Raw genomic sequence first — 18,269 nt, forward strand, 5'->3', positions numbered from 1 at the left:
AAAAGGGAAGACAGAGGTCATAGCATTACTGGACTTGTTATCGATGTCCAAAGTAAAGTTAAAAATTAATCTATGGAAAAAAACTAGATAGGAAAACTCCTTAATCCATGCACATATAAAATATCACCACATGCACAAAAAATATTTTTCTCATTATAAGGGACAATAGCTTTATAAAGAATTGAAAAGGCCAACCCTCATAGAAAAGTATAGAGCTATATTTTTTATTTTTCCACCCAAACGTGGAAAGGATTTTCTTTTCAAATATTGTTTTTCTAAATGACCCATGTATTGTCAAAAACATAATGAAAAAGAATTAATAAGATTTCAGTTTTAAAAAACCCAAGGGGCGAAAGGTAATTACAACACAGAGGTGTTGAAAAGGGACCCCGTGGACAAAGGTCTTCAGGTCTTAGGGTCCAATTAGAAGGGTCAAAGGACTATATGTCCAATAAAAGGAGCCAAAGGTCCAAAGGTTCACCTAAAAGGTCCTAGCGCCCATAGGTCCACAAGTCTAATTGAAAGGTCCTATGCTCCAATAAACAAGGAACTAAGGGCTTTCAACCTATGTATCATGTCCCTCCCGTGACCCACGACCATTGGAACACAGTGTAAGGGCCTACCACGTGGCGACATGTTCTATGTGGCACCATCGCCGTGATGGACTAGTCTGCCAGTCCATTAAATGCGTCGTTTTGTGTGTATTGAGACTTTCCCTTGAATGGCATGAGTCGCACTACCTTATGGGCATGGGCTTGGATACTTCAAGGCTCTAGGTTCCAAGAACGTTATATAAACTAGGTCCACGTGCAAGGCCACGGAGACGGTACCTCCATGGCAATCACTGCTATGACCCAAACTCTTTAATGTCCCTATGCAACCGAACCCGCAACGCGATACTCCAGATTGCCTTCGTCCGTGATTTCCAATGCCACCCCTGCAGATGACAACGACCACCAACGCACTATTTGGCTACCATGCGATGTTCTAGCAATGCCTTTAATGGCACAACTACCTATGCACAGTGCACCTCTAGCCATGTGGCACAGAACCCCCATGGTTCTGTGTCTGTTTCTGCACGGTGCAATCCACTTTTAAGCTTAGCACTTATGTGGATGCCCGTGGCCATCGATGCGTGCGTGCATGCGTGCGTGTACGTACACTTGCCTTTGTTCACCCGAGATGTATGGGGATTTGAGCATTCTTAACACTCACATCCTTGCTCTCTTTTTTGAAGCGACGTCAACCACGGGCTGTTATGATTTCCTATCTAGTGAATTTCTTCGCATAGATGCTTTTGCTCATTGGATTGCAGTTGTTTCTTGGCATATTCCCGGCTATCCCTTTTCCTCTGGCTTGATACACGATTGACAACAGCTTTAGATCACTTACACTAGTTGGGTCACCCCCAGATCCAGACAATTCCCTTCGGTTGCATAGTATTCATCGAAGCAAGGTATTTGATCCTCCCTTCACTTAGCTTCATCCCAAAAAGGCATATTTCCTACATCGTTTGGGTATTTCTATAGTCCAAGATATGGTGGATGATCGAGGCTACACTCTTTCTTTTTTGTAGGCAAAGAGACAGCACTATCTAGGTCCCTTTTGTGCACTCTTATTACGATGCTCAACCTTTTCAAGCTCTCCCTCATCTATTTACCACTCTTTCTTTGTTGAATTATAGGTTTGATCAAAACTCTCAAAGCTACACTTCCTTTTCATTTGCAGATCTCTTTGCTTAGAAAGCTTATGATCTTCTGCTTCCACAACCCTACATTCAACATGGGAATCTCTTTTAGCAACTTCACAAGCCTCTTGCATGGTGAAAGGCTTGTCTTCAATGCGCTTGGAGTAGCAAGCTTCCTCTCAAGCCATGGGTCTTCCTGAGGCATCATTTGATATGGACCTTACCAGTGGGTTCTTTATTGGTTGCTCAATGTATTGCTTCCTTGGCCTGCCCTACTTGTTCACATCCAAGGGAGACTGTGCTACATATTTTTTCTACCTGTCCTATTGCTCGAGATTTTCTTTTCAAACTTACACGGTCTTCTTACTCGTTTTCTTGATATTACTTTGACCAACACTTCTCGTGGTTTGATCGACATGCTTCTAGATCAAACTATGCTTACTTCTTTTCCTGGTGTTGCTTTGGGCTCTATGGCCATGATATCATGCCGGTAACATTTGTTGACTGTATGGGCATTGTTCTGGTGAGTTTTTCATTTCTTTCATTTGTCCTTGCTCAAATCTTTCCGGGATGTGCATTTTCTTGGAGACCTTCCTCTGTTTTAGTTGAAAGCATTCTATCAATGTTTCTAGTCTGGAGTATTAGCTGCCCCACTTTGGGATGGCTATGAATGTATATTCTTCTTAATGAAATGGTTATTCTTCCCCCAAAAACGTGTGCGTGTGCGTGTGCGTGTGCGTGTGTGCGTGTACATACATATATGCATGTGTGAACATATATATGCATGCATACACAGACACACACACAAAATGTAGAAGGTTGATGGAAGAGACCCATCTATGATCACGTGAGTTTGGGGTTTTTTTTTCCTTTTTTTTTTTGGGGGGGGGGACACACGGAGAGAGAGAGAGAGAGAGAGAGAGAGAGAGAGAGAGTTCAATTTCTGTGGATTGATATTTAATTCATACTTTTATGAGCAACTCATCAAGAAACCCTTTCAAAGTTTCTAATTTGGAAGCTGCGTTGCCAATATATACAAGGTTTGCGGGTTGTCTCACCACAAGGACCTAATTTTTGCCCCCCTTCAAAAGAACCAAAATAGCATGTGCTACAATTGAATGTCAATCACCTGATTGCTATTTTGCAGGGACGTGGATAGATATCTTCCTGAATTTAAACAAAGGGATATTATGGTCTAACCTTCGCAGGTGAGGCTTTAGGTGGAGAGAAAAGCTGCACAACAGTGCTAGGGCTTGATTCTCGTCGAGAAACTGGCATAGTACGAGGGGGGGTGCTTCTATGTGCTGTTTTGAATCTTATTATGCGCCGAATAGACCTGGGAAGCATAAGGCCGATTCTATTGGAATCCATGAGGATCACCACTCCAAAAATTATGAGCAACCTGCACAATCAAGCAACAGACCCCTGCTTAAGGAATATTCAAACCCATTCTGTCTGAAGGGACACAAAGGACCTCTCTCTCTCTCTCTCTCTCTCTCTCTCTCTCTCCAAAAAAGGAGTCACCTCACAGCATATTGCTTACGTTATCAGTATAGGTTTGGAGTCATCTCGCAGCATATCATGGCAACTCGTGAAGAGCAACTGTACTCTTGGATGCTTGGTTTGAGTCACAGAGATATCACTTTATTTCACACGGCAGGTAACAGATAGTGGAGAGAAGTGGTCTTACGAGGATTTACAAAGCTCAAATCAATTTATGCATAGCTCAAATCAATACCTACTACTATTTGAAAGCTTACAAAATCAAACCCATTGTCATAATGAACAGCTCAAATCAATACCTACTTCTATTTGAAAGCTTACAAAATCAAACCCATTGTCATAATGAACACACCTTATTTTACCTTTTACATGGTAATGAAGCCCATGGCCCAAGGTTACCACAAATTCCGCACCAGCATTATCTAGAAGTAAGTCGCCCTAAGCATGCTGGTGCCCAAGGCCCAAGGCCCAAGGCAAATGATCTCAAATCCATGATCAAATCTTTAGGTGCGTAGCGTGTTACGTGCGACATTTGGAAGAATTTTGTTTCCAAAATTCTGAGGTGCGAGCTTATAAAAAAGGAGAGAAAAGGAGCTGAGAAAGGGCACGAGAAGAGGATGAGAGAGGGATGAGAAAGGCTGAGACTCGAGAGGGAGGGAGGACTGACAATCAAAGGGGGCTGAGTCTTGAGCAAGGTAAGGGGCAAAGGGGGGCCGGGGCTGACAGAGGCTGACAGATGGGGAAAAGGGAATGAGAAACGGGAGAGATTGCTGAGTGTAGGCTGAGAGCGGGCCAGGGGTTGAGAGAGGGCTGAGTAAGGGCTAAGTTAAGGGCCTGACAGTGGTGAGAGAGGCAAGGCTCAAGAGCTCCAACAGACCCGAGCGCAGAACGAGTGCCAGGGCCCAGGCGGGGTAGTGCCGCACGATGGTGGTATCATCCAGGTGAGTTTTAGGGAGAAAAATCAATGCATTTAACAATTCAAAGCATTCCAAAAATCCCTTAACGCTTCAACTGGCACCTATCCATTATGAGTACACTTGCTCAAATCACACAATGAAGACATTCTAGGGCCATTTTATCAGCTGAGATGTGATTTGCAGCTCTATGCCTACCAAGTAAGAAAAAGTCTCCCATTTCAAAGACACTCAAGATCCACTCTTTTTGGTGCTGCAACCTTCTCTGTGATAACGTGAAACTGCACTTCTATGCACTTTGTTCTTGCTTAAAACACAGTATTTGGGCCAAAAAACTCTCAATAGAAACCTTAACCAAATACCTTTATAACTGCCTCATACTGTGCCTTATCAACAAAGAGCGATGAAACTCATTGAAGTAAAGGAAGCCAGGAAGGAGGAGGCCTCAGATACTCCAGTATTTTCTTAGCTCACAATGAATCTTCCTTCACTGCTCCGTTAAATGAATTACCTTATAGACTGCATAGGCTATGTCAAGCCTAAATATATAACACTCCTCCACAAGCTGTCTCTATAAAGTGGCATCCACTCAACCTGAAGCATACGCAATCATCTTATCTTTGGCATCAAGGGGAGTTTTCAGATGCTCGGAACTTTCCATGTTAAACCTCTTCAAAATATCTTTCAAAGATTTAAACTGTGAGAGAGTGTTCTTGTCATCAGTCCAACATCTGTCAATTCAGATGACCTACACGAACCACTTTTAAAACCTGCAACAAGTGCATCATTGTTCCAATGATGAGTATATCGTCCACATAAACTACCAGAAGCACCATATCTTCAATATTCCTCAGGTACTGAAGATTTGGATCTGCAAAACTAACTGGTTTGCAGAAAATGCTGGTCAATCTTGGAGAACAGGCCTTTGTGCCAGCTTCAAGCCTTAAATAGCTTTCTTTAGCTTGCACACTAATTATTCCTGCGCTCTGCCTACAAAGCCCTCTCGCTGCTCAACATAGACTTCTTGTTCCTCTCAACTTGGCTGTGACATTGTGCTACCAGCCTTGCTTTGACTTCTGAATTTTAGAGTCCTTTTTAGTCCTGTATATCCTGTTTGCGCCAATAGCATTTTTACCTTGTGGTAACATACGCAACTCCCAAGTGTTGTTCTTCATAATTGAATTATGGTCACACTCCATGGCAAAGTGCTGTTCTGCGCATTGAACTGCTTGAGGCTCTTGCCTCCCTGGCATCTCTCCCATACAAGTTGCATTGAACTTTTGAAGTATATGTCTAGATGAATCCAGGAACATGCCCAAACTCATCCTCTAAAAATACAACACATAGTGCAGTTTCAATCTCATGAACTTTTGAAGTAATTTGAGTACTTATCGAGCTTCTCCATTCTCTCGGCCATTTCACTGGTTGCCTATAGAACTTCCTTCACTAGTGAATTTTCCATAAGATCCGAATACACACCGGATGTTAAAGGGAAACTCTCATCCTCAAGCTTCTTCCTCCCTTTATCAACTGGCTTGGGCTATTGTACCTGTATCTTTGGCTGTCCATCCTCCTCTTACACCTAAAGAGTAACTGCTTGCTGTTTTGCTTTTCCAGCCTGAAGAGAGTCATTATCATCATTTCTAATGATTATGAGTTTCCTCCCCTCCATCCTATATATAATTAATATGCAAGTTGACTACACAACAAAAAATCATGCATTTGATAGAATTTACATCCAACTTTCTTCTCTTCTGATTTGGACCATGCATACAAGCTGTGCAACCAAACACGCTCAAAATAAGCTTTGTACATGTGAATGCCTCCTCCGGTGTTCTGCCTTTGACAGCCATGTATTAGAACTCAAGACCTTAATCCTTTTTTCGGTTTGATACAATACATCTGCCCTGTGTGCCATTGTATACACCCAGGTCGTCCAAGACAATTCATCATTTAAACTGATGAACCAAAGATTTAGTCTCAAAGGGTCCCACTATTTCCATATGCACATAGACATCTCTTGCTCCTTGTGACTGGCCTTTTGAAAATGGGTCCAAAAGTTGTTTCCCATAACGACAAGCTTGACAAATCTGTTGCAAGTATCACATTGCCAAGCTTTCAAAATTCATATGACCATATCTCATGTGCCAAAGAAAAACCTCGTCTTATTATCTGCATAAATCATTGCATTTGCCAGTGGCACAATTGTGCAAATTTCAATACCTCACTCTAAAAACTGCCTTCAAATTATTTGCTCTGTACAAAATGAAGGATTCCTTATCAATGAACTCCACTTTCAACTGTTGATCTGAAATCTGATTTTAAGGCAATAAATTCAAGTGGGGTTCAGGTACATAGCACACATTAAAATACATTTCAAGTCCCCATTTGCAAAACATATGGGAATATTATCGATTCCCTTTACAAGTAGTTTTCAATATTCCATCTAGACTTCTAGATTGCACCAAATAAATGTTCCTATCTAGATCATTAAATTAGTCTTTTATGGGTGTCTATGGCATGAAGCACTTATATCTGCAACACAGAAATAGGATATGGTACAATTACCATGATAGCGGAAGTGAGAGAGGAAGAGGGAGGAGTGCACACGATATAGCTACCTGTACACTAAGTGTATTGACAATGAACATGAAGATATACATGTGAACCCCTAAGGGTTAGGGTTAGGGTTTGCCCGTATGCCCTATGTGGATAGTGCAATTTACACTATCTTTAACACCCCCTCTTTAATTGCACTGGGTAAGTAGAGGGTGCATATACAAGACCTGTTTGTGAATTTCATTTGGTGCATATGATAGCATCCAAAACTGAAAAGAAATCAGAGTAGTATGTGCGTATGTGAGCACAGTGACTACGTAGCGGAAGCATGTACAATGAGTACAACTTATGTGGTCCTATACAAGATGTGGATTTTTCCCTCTTAAGTTGCGGGTCATCCTTCGCCTTTGGGAACGAAACCCAAAAGATAGGCCGAAGGAAAAAGGAAGCAAATATGCAAAAAGTCAAGTCCACCTGGATCAAAAACTAGTCGATCAAAAGATGATTGCGTGTATGGCTGCGTGCTGAACATGTCAAAACTAAACATGTCATGAGTCACCGTGGACTGTGCAACTGCTCTGTGGAAGAGGCATCCGGATGTGAGGCTAGTCGATGTTATGATCTGGTAGGTTGTGACATACAAGGGTGTCACCAACCCAAAAGAACTGACAGCAATGTGCAAGGTATGCTGCAGTAGAACTATAATCTCTGTCAAATGACGCTGCAAAGACCGCATAGTCGGGGTGGACAGAGTGATCCAGGGGCTGAAAATCCAAGACCGAAGGTGCAGGTATGATACGCTGCTCTACTGAATAAGAGGCCCATAGAACTGACAATGTATGGCAACCTGTCATGAGCTGAAGGTCGTCGCCACAAAAATAGGACGGAATCAGAATATTATGTCTTTGATTCTCCGGAATTATGGAGATGTTGGACGGAATCAGCCATCATGAGGAACGAAGATAGAGGGCTAGCTGGTAAGCTGGTCGCTCAAGTCCTGCTGAGCGTGGTCGAAATGAAGACCGAGTCTATGGGCTTAGTGCTGCAGTTGGCTATAAACAAACCTATATGGAGGCATCTTTGCGGCTTGCTTTGGCATCATTTGAAGCCTTGAAGAAGCCTAGCTGCTCGTGTTGGGAGTCTCTTTGCAAGAGAGCTCATTGTTGGAGGAGGCTACAGGGTTGCGGGACTTTGCGGGTGCCGTTCGGCGCTGTAGTCGTTGCTTGCCAGTCGTCGTCACTGAAGCCATCCATTAGCGTGTTGTGAAGCTAGGTCGTAGGTCATCGCTGGCGGTGGATGAGTAGTCCCGTATGCAAGTCGTGGCTCTGGAGTTTGCTTGTGCACTCGTTGCTGGAGCCGGAGCTTGACAGTAGATTGATAAATGCTGGTTTGTGCCGTTGAGACCAGTCTGGCGCTGTTATGGTCTTGCGTGGAGACTTTGGGCTTGCAGCCTGTGTTGGAGCTCGTGGCTTACAAGCGATGGGAGCTGGTCTCAGTTGCTAAGAGCCCATCGTTGAAGAGGCCGTTGCAGGAGGTACCGAATATAGGTTGTTGTTGTAAGCCACCCTGGGCACTGTGGAGACTCTTAGCTACTGGTGTTCGGAGTTGATCACGAGTTGTGGGCTAGAGCGCTGCATTCGAAGAGGCGCTATAGAGAGGAGCTAGTGATGCTCAAAAGTCATTATTGATGTTGTTGCAGAGCATCACGGGTGGCTAGCATGGATGTACTGGCCTTGGCGTTGGAGGCGAGGTCGGAGCTATGGCGTCTAAGGCCGTTGAAGCTGTGTGGAGCTTAGTTGTAGAAAACTTCTGTTGCAGGTCGCAGCGGAGGCCATCGTTGGGCATTAAAGCCGATCTTTGGATGGCGTTGTCTGCTGTTACATGAGACACTGCTATAGAAGGCATTTGTTGTTTGGCTGCTAGTCATCGTTGTCTGAGGAGAGGCAAGCCGTCATAGGAGCTTGTGTTGCAGCCCCTTCGTGCTTGCTGTGTCATTTGGAGGGCTTTTGCTCCTAGCCGGGCTGTTGCTAGAGAGGATAGTAGAGGTCGTTGTTGTCGACGGAGAGGCTTGAAGGAGGATTTAGACCTTGTCTCTCTCAAGACCCTTACAAGACCTTACGAAACTCCCCAATCTTTCATAGAATCCTCAAAGAAAATCACAGTGAACAGAATTCTTCCAGAGTGTTCAATCTCTCTAAGAAAACACACGATACCATGATAGTGGAAGTGAGAGACGGAGAGAGAGGAGTGCACACGATATAGCTACTTGTACACTAAGGGTATTGACTATGAACATGAAGACATACATGTGAACCCCTTAGGGTCAGGGTTAGGGTTAGGGTTCGCCCCTATGCCCTGTGTGGATAGTGCAATTTACACTATCTTTAACATACCAAAGTGGGATGGTTCACAACCATGCATTGAAGTTTAAGTCTCCGCCACCAAATCCGATAGAAGTCAAGCCCATACGGCCCTTCATATATCCTCAACCTCCTCACCCACAGAACTTGTGGCATAGGCCTATCTGTTTTTGCCTCTGGCTACATGGCTGCACATGAATTCGTTCCATCTCTGCCCCTGCATAACTCCATCTCAATTTGCAGGACTACTCTCACCCATATCTGCTGCTTCTTCCAGCATATTGGAGCCCAATGTCTAGTCTTCCAACCCACGTGTTAGCATTACAGTACCTCCTCCAACATAAAAAATCTAGAATCACCAATCAGAAAGAAAAAGTCTTTTTGCAATGGCACTTTCAAGCTTTCTTTCTTTCTTTCTTATGTGGATTCAATGTTGCAAAGATTTACAAGAAGCCATGTGGGTGCACCAATGTATTATACGTTCATAACAGAGAAACAATACTTAGAATTCAACAATATTAAAACGTTGACCAATGTGACCAAATAGGATGAAAAATCTTTTTTAACTAATAGCTTTAATGCCAAGCAATACAGCTTTAATGCAATATTTGACCTTAATAAACTCTCTTACAAATTTGCATTATGATGCATACAAACTCTGGGAATTCGGTAGAACATTTCATCATAGAACAGAAAAGAGAGAGAGAGAGAGAGAAAGAGAGAGAGAGAGAGAGAGAGAGAGAGTTTAAGGTGCATATCCAATTGTATGTATGTACTTGCATGTCGGTGTATGGACCTTTTTCTTTTTTGTTAAGGTGGTTGTTGGGAAGGGGGGGGTATATTTTGGATGTTTGGGCAGAAAGGAAGTACCATCCTATGAACAGAAAGATTCGCCTCAATGCTGACACGGGCAATGTCTCACCAAGTACTAGCATCCCTACAAGAACTCCTGTAACTATCGAAGCAACTGCCGCACAAGTCGACACTACAACTGCCCTCCCTTCCTTTAAACCTTTAGTCTGTCAACAAGAATTAGTTATCAGCCATCCAAGAGTCTTTTTACGATAAATAGGTCGCTTTTTGATATACGAACACAAAAATATACCTTTGTAAGCCTAGAATATATCCAATCATTAAAAAATTTTAATATAGGAACACAAAAATGCTTATATATAAATCCAGATGTTGTACAAAGCAAATTTTGTAGAATGCTGCTAGCTTACACATTACTAAGCACATAGAAAACTGGAGAAGGCAACAAACAAAAGACAGATGTGAACCTACAAATGAGCCTCAAGAAGAAAATAGCATTCCTTGACCCAAACATTGTCAATCCTATCTAACATAAAAGTCTGGCGATCTCCCACAAGATGTCACCAGCATCTGTGACTCAATCTGTACATCATACGTGAAACATCACGAATTGAGCCTACACGTAATACCAGCTATCCCTTGTCAGAATAGGGACTTTTAAAAGCCAGAATAAGTTCCGTTCGGGATGCAATTGCAGCTTTGTTTAGCATTAACTAATCAAAGTTTGTCAAAACATGTGGCTAGTTCATCAAAAAAATCAAGTTGAAGTTGTATGGCCTTCAGACTTATTTCAAGGGAATTCCAAATCAAGGTTGAATGAGCGCTATCCATCTCCATCATCACATAACTAATGAAAATATCTCATGTCGAGTTTTTCGTTGCAGCTTGGCATTCAAAGTAAGTGCATATGGTGCAACCACAAAAAGTCTCTACTACACACTGGGTGGAAATGCATGTGGCTAAAATTCAAGGACATTACTATGCCGCATGTTGCGACTACAGAATTATGGTAACCTGTAAGTTATGCTCATTGGCAGTCATGTTATATGTTACTATGCTACTATATATCTAGATGAATCCAAGAAGATCCTCTAAAACACAATAGTGTGCAGTTTCAATATCATGATAGTCAGTCAGAAGGTTGAAAACCATGCAAGGACTAGCTACTATGACATTCCCACTGACGTTATCAACGCCCAACAGAGAGTGTAGTTTCTGTTGGCACACTGGAGATGAAGGGCAGACTCCACGGTGACAAAGGCTAGGACTAAATGAGAAGGCTAATCAAAAAGTAGTCCACATTCTCTTCATTCAAGCTACAACTGCTTGTAAAGACTATGCTAGCATGTTGGTTATGGTCACTAACAATGGTTTGCTGCAACTGTGGACCAGACTTCCACATACACCAGCTCAGCATGAGACTTGACATAGTCCTATACAACAATCGCCCCATTCGAGGTACTCTCCTTGTGGCATCTCATCCCATTCGAGGTACTCGCCACCTCAACATCAAGCCACCACATGCCACCATCGAATACACAGTACAAAGCAGAGTCGTGGATGCCAACAGTAGATCTCATGTATGTTCGAGAGAAGCTAGGACTCTCAATGAGATCCCAATCAAGCCACACATCTCAGGCAGCTCATGACTCACACATGATGTAGATACAAGACACACGGCATGACATGATAAGATCCACTCCCAACGCATGGAGTTTTTTCCTATTCTTTGTAGTAGCTCATTGGGGGTGTCACGTGTGATAGGTACCTCTAGTTCCCACTTGGGGGGTATACATCCTGTTTTTTCCCATGTAATAAGTACTTAGACTCGAGTTTTCCTATTTTGAATTGGAGGCACTTGTTTGTGGAAATGTATTACATGGCCCGTCGCTACGGGGGCATGAGAATATTGTGCATCATCAATAACATCAATTTTTATGCGTATTTTTATGTGTTTTCCAAAGTTCAAAGATGAAATAGAAAGTTCAGAGCTGTAAAAAATTAGTTTTTTGAAAAGAACTCAACAACTAGTCTAACCTTTAAAATACACCTGTGACGATGGTCAAGGCCATTTATGACAGCAGAGTCAAATCAGAGGTCTCCTTTTTAGCAATAAACAGAAATGTAAGTCACAATTTGATATGACACACCTATGCTTTTCTTAATACTATCTTGACCTAAAGAGAACAAACTTTACTTGATGGCTTTCAGGATACTATCTTGAAGCTAAGAGAACAAATATGTTGTTACTCGATGTTCTTGATACCATTTTGATCAAAAGGGAGCATAATTAGAAGTTGTAACGGCAATTCCACCTGACAGAAAAATCCACCTGCACTGCAGCAAACACCAGCCAGGATTCCAGCAGGAACACACGTTCTGGAATAACCATGATCCGTGAGCATAAATCCCATTCTCGCTGCAACTGCTGCCATTCTGGACCACATCCTGATACATCTGAGACATTCTCTCTAAAAGTAAACAGATATTGACTGACTATGCATACTGTTGTTTGTTTTCACACCAAACCAGCAGCTCAAAGAATTATGATAAGAAAAAATAAAACAATTTCAAAGAATATGGATAGCAAAACTGAAACAATTTGTGGTTTCCACATGCCACTGCTGGTCTCAGAGAAGACTCTGGGAAATAAGCAGGGCTGAGTCATAAATGTTACTGATCCAGTTAAGCATCAACATAGGCATACCCAAAACAAGCGCCTGCTTCCATCCCAGCAACCACTTCTTCTATCACCCCAGTTTGAGTCTGCAATATAACAATTGTGGGAAAGGCTCTAGAACAATGAAATAACATTCAACTTATTTAATTAGGAAAACAAGCATTCTATTATGTGCTTCAGGCATAGGTTAGAGCAATACAGCAGAGGAAGGTGCCAGGATAGAAGCAGCATGCTCAACAGTTCGATGACTGCCTTTCTGTGCACGAGCCCACCAATCAAGGGTTCCCTGTAGTTGAAGCTTTCAGAATATTAAAAGAAATAATGATCACACTCCTGCAGAGCATCACTTTAAACAATTCATACCTGTGAACATTTGCAATGATGGAGAGGTGTTTTTCTTCTGTTCACAGACTTACCCATAACCATACTAATCAGAGATGCATAAAAGATTTCCCCACACATGCTATAACCATGTGATGTCCTATTCAGGACATAGGAACAGAAATGAGAGAGAGAGAGAGAGAGAGAGAGTTATATTCAAAACGTCAACTAGAGGCTATGAGACCAAATGATAAGTACAACTGATCCATGGTATATCTCGGCATGGATAAAACATTGTATGGCCCGAAGCAAGCAGCTCCACACATCAGAGATGGAGTGACTAGAGTGTCAAACAGTCATAGCTTCACTTCTAAAGCTGAACATGTGCACAATGTTTCTCTAGGGCAGCCAGGGCCGCAAACCCCCATGTGAGTCTAGGATCGGCAGCCCTTGTCGTGGAAAACTTGGATGTAGAGAAAGTCACCCCTGGATATACATATGATGATACTCACTCCAACATATTGCCCTAGTATATGAACGGTGGTGCAGAGTTGGCTATCCCCTTAGCAAAGGTATTAAAGATCACTACCTTGGTCTTCCCATGGTTCACCATGAGGTCCCTCTCCAAGCAAAACCCTATAAGGCATCAAGGTTTGACGAAAATCCCTAGGGAGAATCAAAGATGAGCAAGGAAGAATCAAAGATGAGCACAATATCATAGGCATATAATAAGACTAGGATCTCAATACTCTTGACAACGGTGCTCTTGGTCCTCCAAACCTATCTATGAAGTCAGAGACCTCATCAATGTACAATCCAAACAGTGTTGGTGAAAGGGAGCAGCCCTGTTTCACTCCATTAGTGCTATAATTACATCAAACATCCCACCTAGAGCTGGTACCCTGCCAGTCACCGACTCATATAGTGTGAGAATCTCCCCCATCTCCAATTGTACTTCTATATCATGGAGCCGTCGCATCAGCTCGGCTTGTCGGACTGTGTCAAAGGCTTTGCAAAATACCACAAAGCAACAATAAACCCTCCATCTCTGTACCCTCCTCAACGATGGCATGTAAAGTGAAAATGCAGTCGAGTGTCGAGTATCCTTGCCTAAAGCCGGCCTATCCAACTGCCCTATGTCCATGGCACTTGGTCCACCTACTCAACTCATGTTCTAGGGTTGAAACCAAAGATCTTGGCCAATGTGTGACCGCACCCTAGTGTCATAACAACCAGCCCAATCACCATCCGTGAAAGCATGCATGAATAGTGAAGACTTGTCATCATAGAGAAGTCCCAAATGTTGTGTGCCCTTCAAATAACGGAAGACAAGTTTCACTGCCTACGTGCATAAACCTGCTCATTTGGAAAAGGGCATGCTGGAGATCAGGCTGAGTGTGACACAAATAAATAAAGCAATCACGGCTTGCTGATATAGAATGGCATCAAATGGACCACTGCCATCCTTTGACAACAACGGAAGCCAGGCTCCAAAGGTGTCGAAAAAGGCTTACAATATTCAAACTAAAAGCGATGTAAGAGCTGTCCAATATACTTAAACTGGCTCATCATAATGCCCCCCCTCAAAGTGAGCAAACTAGACGCCAAGATAATAGTGCAACTGACCCATATCCGTCATGGCAAAAACTGCTGCAAATAGGCCTTAAAGGCCGCAATTTTGCTGCGTATGACCCAAAGATAAGCATGTCATCCACATAAAGAATAAGAATGAGCAAATCTGCTCCACACTTCTGGACATAAAGTATTGATCAAATAGGGCTGTTTTGAAAACCAAGGCGGATCAAATGCACATGAATCTTGGCATACCACGCCCCGGGTGCCTGCTGCAATCCATATAAGGCCTTGCACAGCCAGCATACCTTATTTTCAGATCCCTTAAACTCAAAGTCAGGAGGTTAACTGACATATACCTCTTCAAGAATGTCACCATGAAGAAAGGCAGTTTTAATGTCAAGCTGATGCACTTCCCAATGCATGTGAGCTGCAATAGCAAAGTCAATTCCCTGCTGATGAGCATAGCCCTTGGCAACAAGATGGGATTTGTAGTGCTCAACGCTGCCATCAGCTTTCCTTCCACTTCAATTTGCAGTTATAGCTTCAACCATTTTGTTGCCCTACTACTACAGGAGGAGCAAAGTCGTCAAAACAGGGAACAGGGCTACTTCTATTCATGCAAATCAGGCCTTTGCTACCAATCTCCAAGGCAAAGGCAAAGGAGGGAAAAATTACAGCAAGCCCAAACCTACATCTGGTGCCTCATCATCTTTTTCTCCTACTGATGGGAAGAAGAAGAAGCGCTGTATTGCAGGAAGCCCGGCCATGACATCTCTGAATCTCGCAAGTGCATTGCTTCGGAGAAGGAAAAACAGCAGCAAGGTCTTGCAATTGCAAATGCTATTGCTGCCCATGATCATTCTCATGAGGCAACAAACTTAGCTCAAGATGAGTGTGCATTTGTTGTGACCTGCCAATACAATCCGGAGATGCATACTTCAGCTTTGTCTATTTCAGATTCTAAGTCAGCCTGGTATTTTGACAGCAGTGCTTCTAAGCACATTACCTCCTCCAAATCTCTATTTCAGTCCTTGAGTGATGTTCCACATGGGGGCATTGTCATTTGTGCAAACAATGCAGATTACCTCGTGAGGGCTTAGTGAGAGGTGCTGGTCACATCAGTGTCATGTGATACAATGATCGTTTTGGAAGTTTTGTATATTCCACGTATCAAGAAGAATCTCATTTCTATTTCAGCCATCTCCACCAATGGCTTCAAAGATCTTTTTGACAGTCATCATTGTGCCGTGTATGATAACCAGTACACTAACAGTATTATACTCGCTAAAATCTGTGATTTCCGATACTCACTTATGGCATGAGAGATTGGGGCATCTGAACTTTAATAGTTTGACATGGTGGTAGATCTCCCACCCATGCATGCAGTTACAAACAATGTATGTGAGGTCTGCTTATTGTAGAAAATGCATCGGTTCCCATTTCCAAAAGACAGGACCCTTGGTGCATAGAAGAAGTTGTACGTCATAGTGATATGTGTGGGCTGAGAAGGACAGCATCACTTGAGGATACTACTACTATGTTACTTTTCTGGATGACTTCACCAAGTTCACTTGGATATATCCCATGAAATTGAAGTCACATGCCTTCTCTAGCTTCAAGCATTTTCTTGCCTTCAAGTTGTTTCAGCTTAGCACAGGCAAGGTAAATGTCAACAAAGACTCGGCTTTCGCTGAGCATGCCCCTTCGCCTTGGCTGGATGTAAAAAACAGCCACAGTGGAAGCCTCTTATGTATTTGATACCATACTGCCCTTTACAGATTCATATGGCACTTTACCGTGTCCGGCTCCAAAGCTTCTAGCAGCTCACAGCCTCCTCCTGTTGCCCATGTTCAGCCTGATTTACAGCCACATGATGATTATGCTATTCAACAAGTAGTTATAGAAGAACGGGGCTGTCATTAGATAGTAAAAACGAGTTCCAAGGTGGCCCTCGGATAACTCTACGGGACAGCAAGCAAGCTGATCCCTTGGCTGCCCGCAGGACCCTCTCTATCATAAGGATGCATTTGCCATAAAAGCTGAACTTGATTCCATTCATTCAAATGGCACATGGGAGTTGTGTAACTTGCCAGCAGGCAAGCGTGCCATAGGCACTAAGTAGCTGATGGAAGTGCTGACTACTACAAGGCCCGCCTTGTTGCAAAAGGCTATGCCCAACAACATACTTTGAGGAGACATTCGCTCCCACTTCACGCATCACGACCATTCGGTGCGCCATTGCTCTTGCATCCCATAGGCCTTGGGGGGTCCACCAGTTGGACATTAAGACCACTTTCCTTCATGGGGATTTACTGGAATCGGTGCGTCATTGCTCTTGCATCCCATAGGCACTGAGAGGTACACTAGTCGGACTTTAAGACCGCTTTCCTTCATGGGGATTTACTGAAAGAGGTCTACGTCACACAACCTCCAGGCTTCCATGTTGAAGGTTCTGAAAATCAGGTATGCAGGCTGAAAAAGGCCCTCTATGGTTTGAAGCAGGCACCTCGGGCATGGTATGCAAAGATACATTCCCTTTTGCTATATACGGAGGCCACTCTTTATTTGCGGAAGAGTTAATCAAGATTTCTGATTTTCATTCTTTATGTGGATGACATGGTTATCACTAGGCCATACATTCAAAAAATTGCAGATTTCAAGGCAGATTTGCAGAAATCCTTTGCAATGTCAGATAACAGCCAATTGCACTACTATTTGGGCATCCAGTTTGCTAATGTTGAGGGGGGCATACTGATGAGTCAATCCAAATATATTGGACAGCTCTTGCAGTGCTTCCAATTCGCAGATTGTAAGCTGGTTTCTACTCCATTGGAACCTGGCTCCGTTTCTTCTTTCAAGAGGGGAGTGCCCCATTTGATGCCACTCTTTATCAGCAGGCTGTGGGCCGCCTGATTTACTTATGTCATACCTGGCATATGCCATTTCCCAATTAAGCAAGTACATGCACAAGCCCAACACACAACATTGGCAGGCAGTGAGGTGAGTCTTCCGTTACTTGAAGGCCACTCAGCATTTGGGACTGTTCTATAGTGATCAATCTTCACTAGATTTGAATGCATTCACAGACAGTGATTGGGCAGGATGTGATGACACCCGCCTATCACATAGTGAGCTTCTACATATCTATACAGGAGCTTCGGCTGTACATGTGTGTATTCTTTCTAGATCTGATGTGTTTCTTTATTTACTTGCGTGCACGTGTGAAGCAAGATAAGATGCATGTTTATAAAAACTTCGGTGAACAAGCAATGGTATCAGCCTTGAATCTCCTGCATTTGCAGCCCTTTTATGCCAACCAGGTCTATTGGGACTGTCGATCTGTTGGCCTACCTGCCAGTAGTACCATAAGTTGTACTACATTATGGAATAATTTATTTGAAGCTCAGACTAGGCAAGATATCCAAAAGATTACTATTACTCATCCATGCCTAGTATTGTGCCAGTAGTACCATACTGCCCTTTAAACCACCATTGGAACAAAGATACTCTTCATGCCTTTCTCCGAAAGTGGCACGATTTTCATAAATTGGAATAGACTCCTCCTGAGCTGCAAGTCACCGGATCAAGGTTGTCTCTTGGCAGTAAAGTTAATAAGTGGTGGATAAACTTGCATGATAACAAGCAAGTTCCTTGTACCTGATCAGAGTTTTACAAAAACATTTAAGGAATTCCTTCCAGAGAATGAAAAAGAATTTCCATGGCAAGCATGGGATTTATATAAGTATGCAAAAGTTCCCATTGAATCAATATGTTGCAATGTATAGTGAGGCCATTCTTAAGATACAGTAAGTTTCATAGAACTAAGGAGTTTATGCATGGTGTTAAAGGTAAGACGT

The 18,269-nt window shown here is 42.9% G+C and overlaps 1 protein-coding gene across 2 annotated transcripts in view; it reads right to left on the reverse strand.

Annotated features, from left to right (window-relative positions):
* Positions 1-2,637: 2,637 nt before the first annotated feature.
* Positions 2,638-18,269, reverse strand: part of LOC147905200 (magnesium transporter, putative (DUF803)) — a 39,070-nt gene continuing 23,438 nt past the window's right edge. Inside the window, exons 5-9 of one of the 2 annotated variants that reach the window (XM_087397148.1) lie at positions 12,716-12,802; positions 12,544-12,602; positions 12,152-12,272; positions 9,894-10,042; positions 2,638-3,089 (exon numbers count right to left, since the gene is read on the reverse strand). In XM_087397148.1, the coding sequence (XP_087253274.1) occupies positions 2,876-3,089; positions 9,894-10,042; positions 12,152-12,272; positions 12,544-12,602; positions 12,716-12,802 (630 nt within the window). In that variant the 3' untranslated portion in view covers positions 2,638-2,875. Of the gene's footprint in view, positions 3,090-9,893; positions 10,043-12,151; positions 12,273-12,543; positions 12,603-12,715; positions 12,803-18,269 lie in introns of those variants that run through there. The other variant, XM_087397157.1, reaches the window with a different exon arrangement.

The sequence above is a fragment of the Dipteris shenzhenensis genome, chromosome 2, assembly GCF_047967505.1.
Source record: "Dipteris shenzhenensis isolate YYH24624 ecotype China chromosome 2, Dip_SZ_1.0, whole genome shotgun sequence".
NCBI classification, from domain to species: Eukaryota; Viridiplantae; Streptophyta; class Polypodiopsida; order Gleicheniales; family Dipteridaceae; genus Dipteris; species Dipteris shenzhenensis.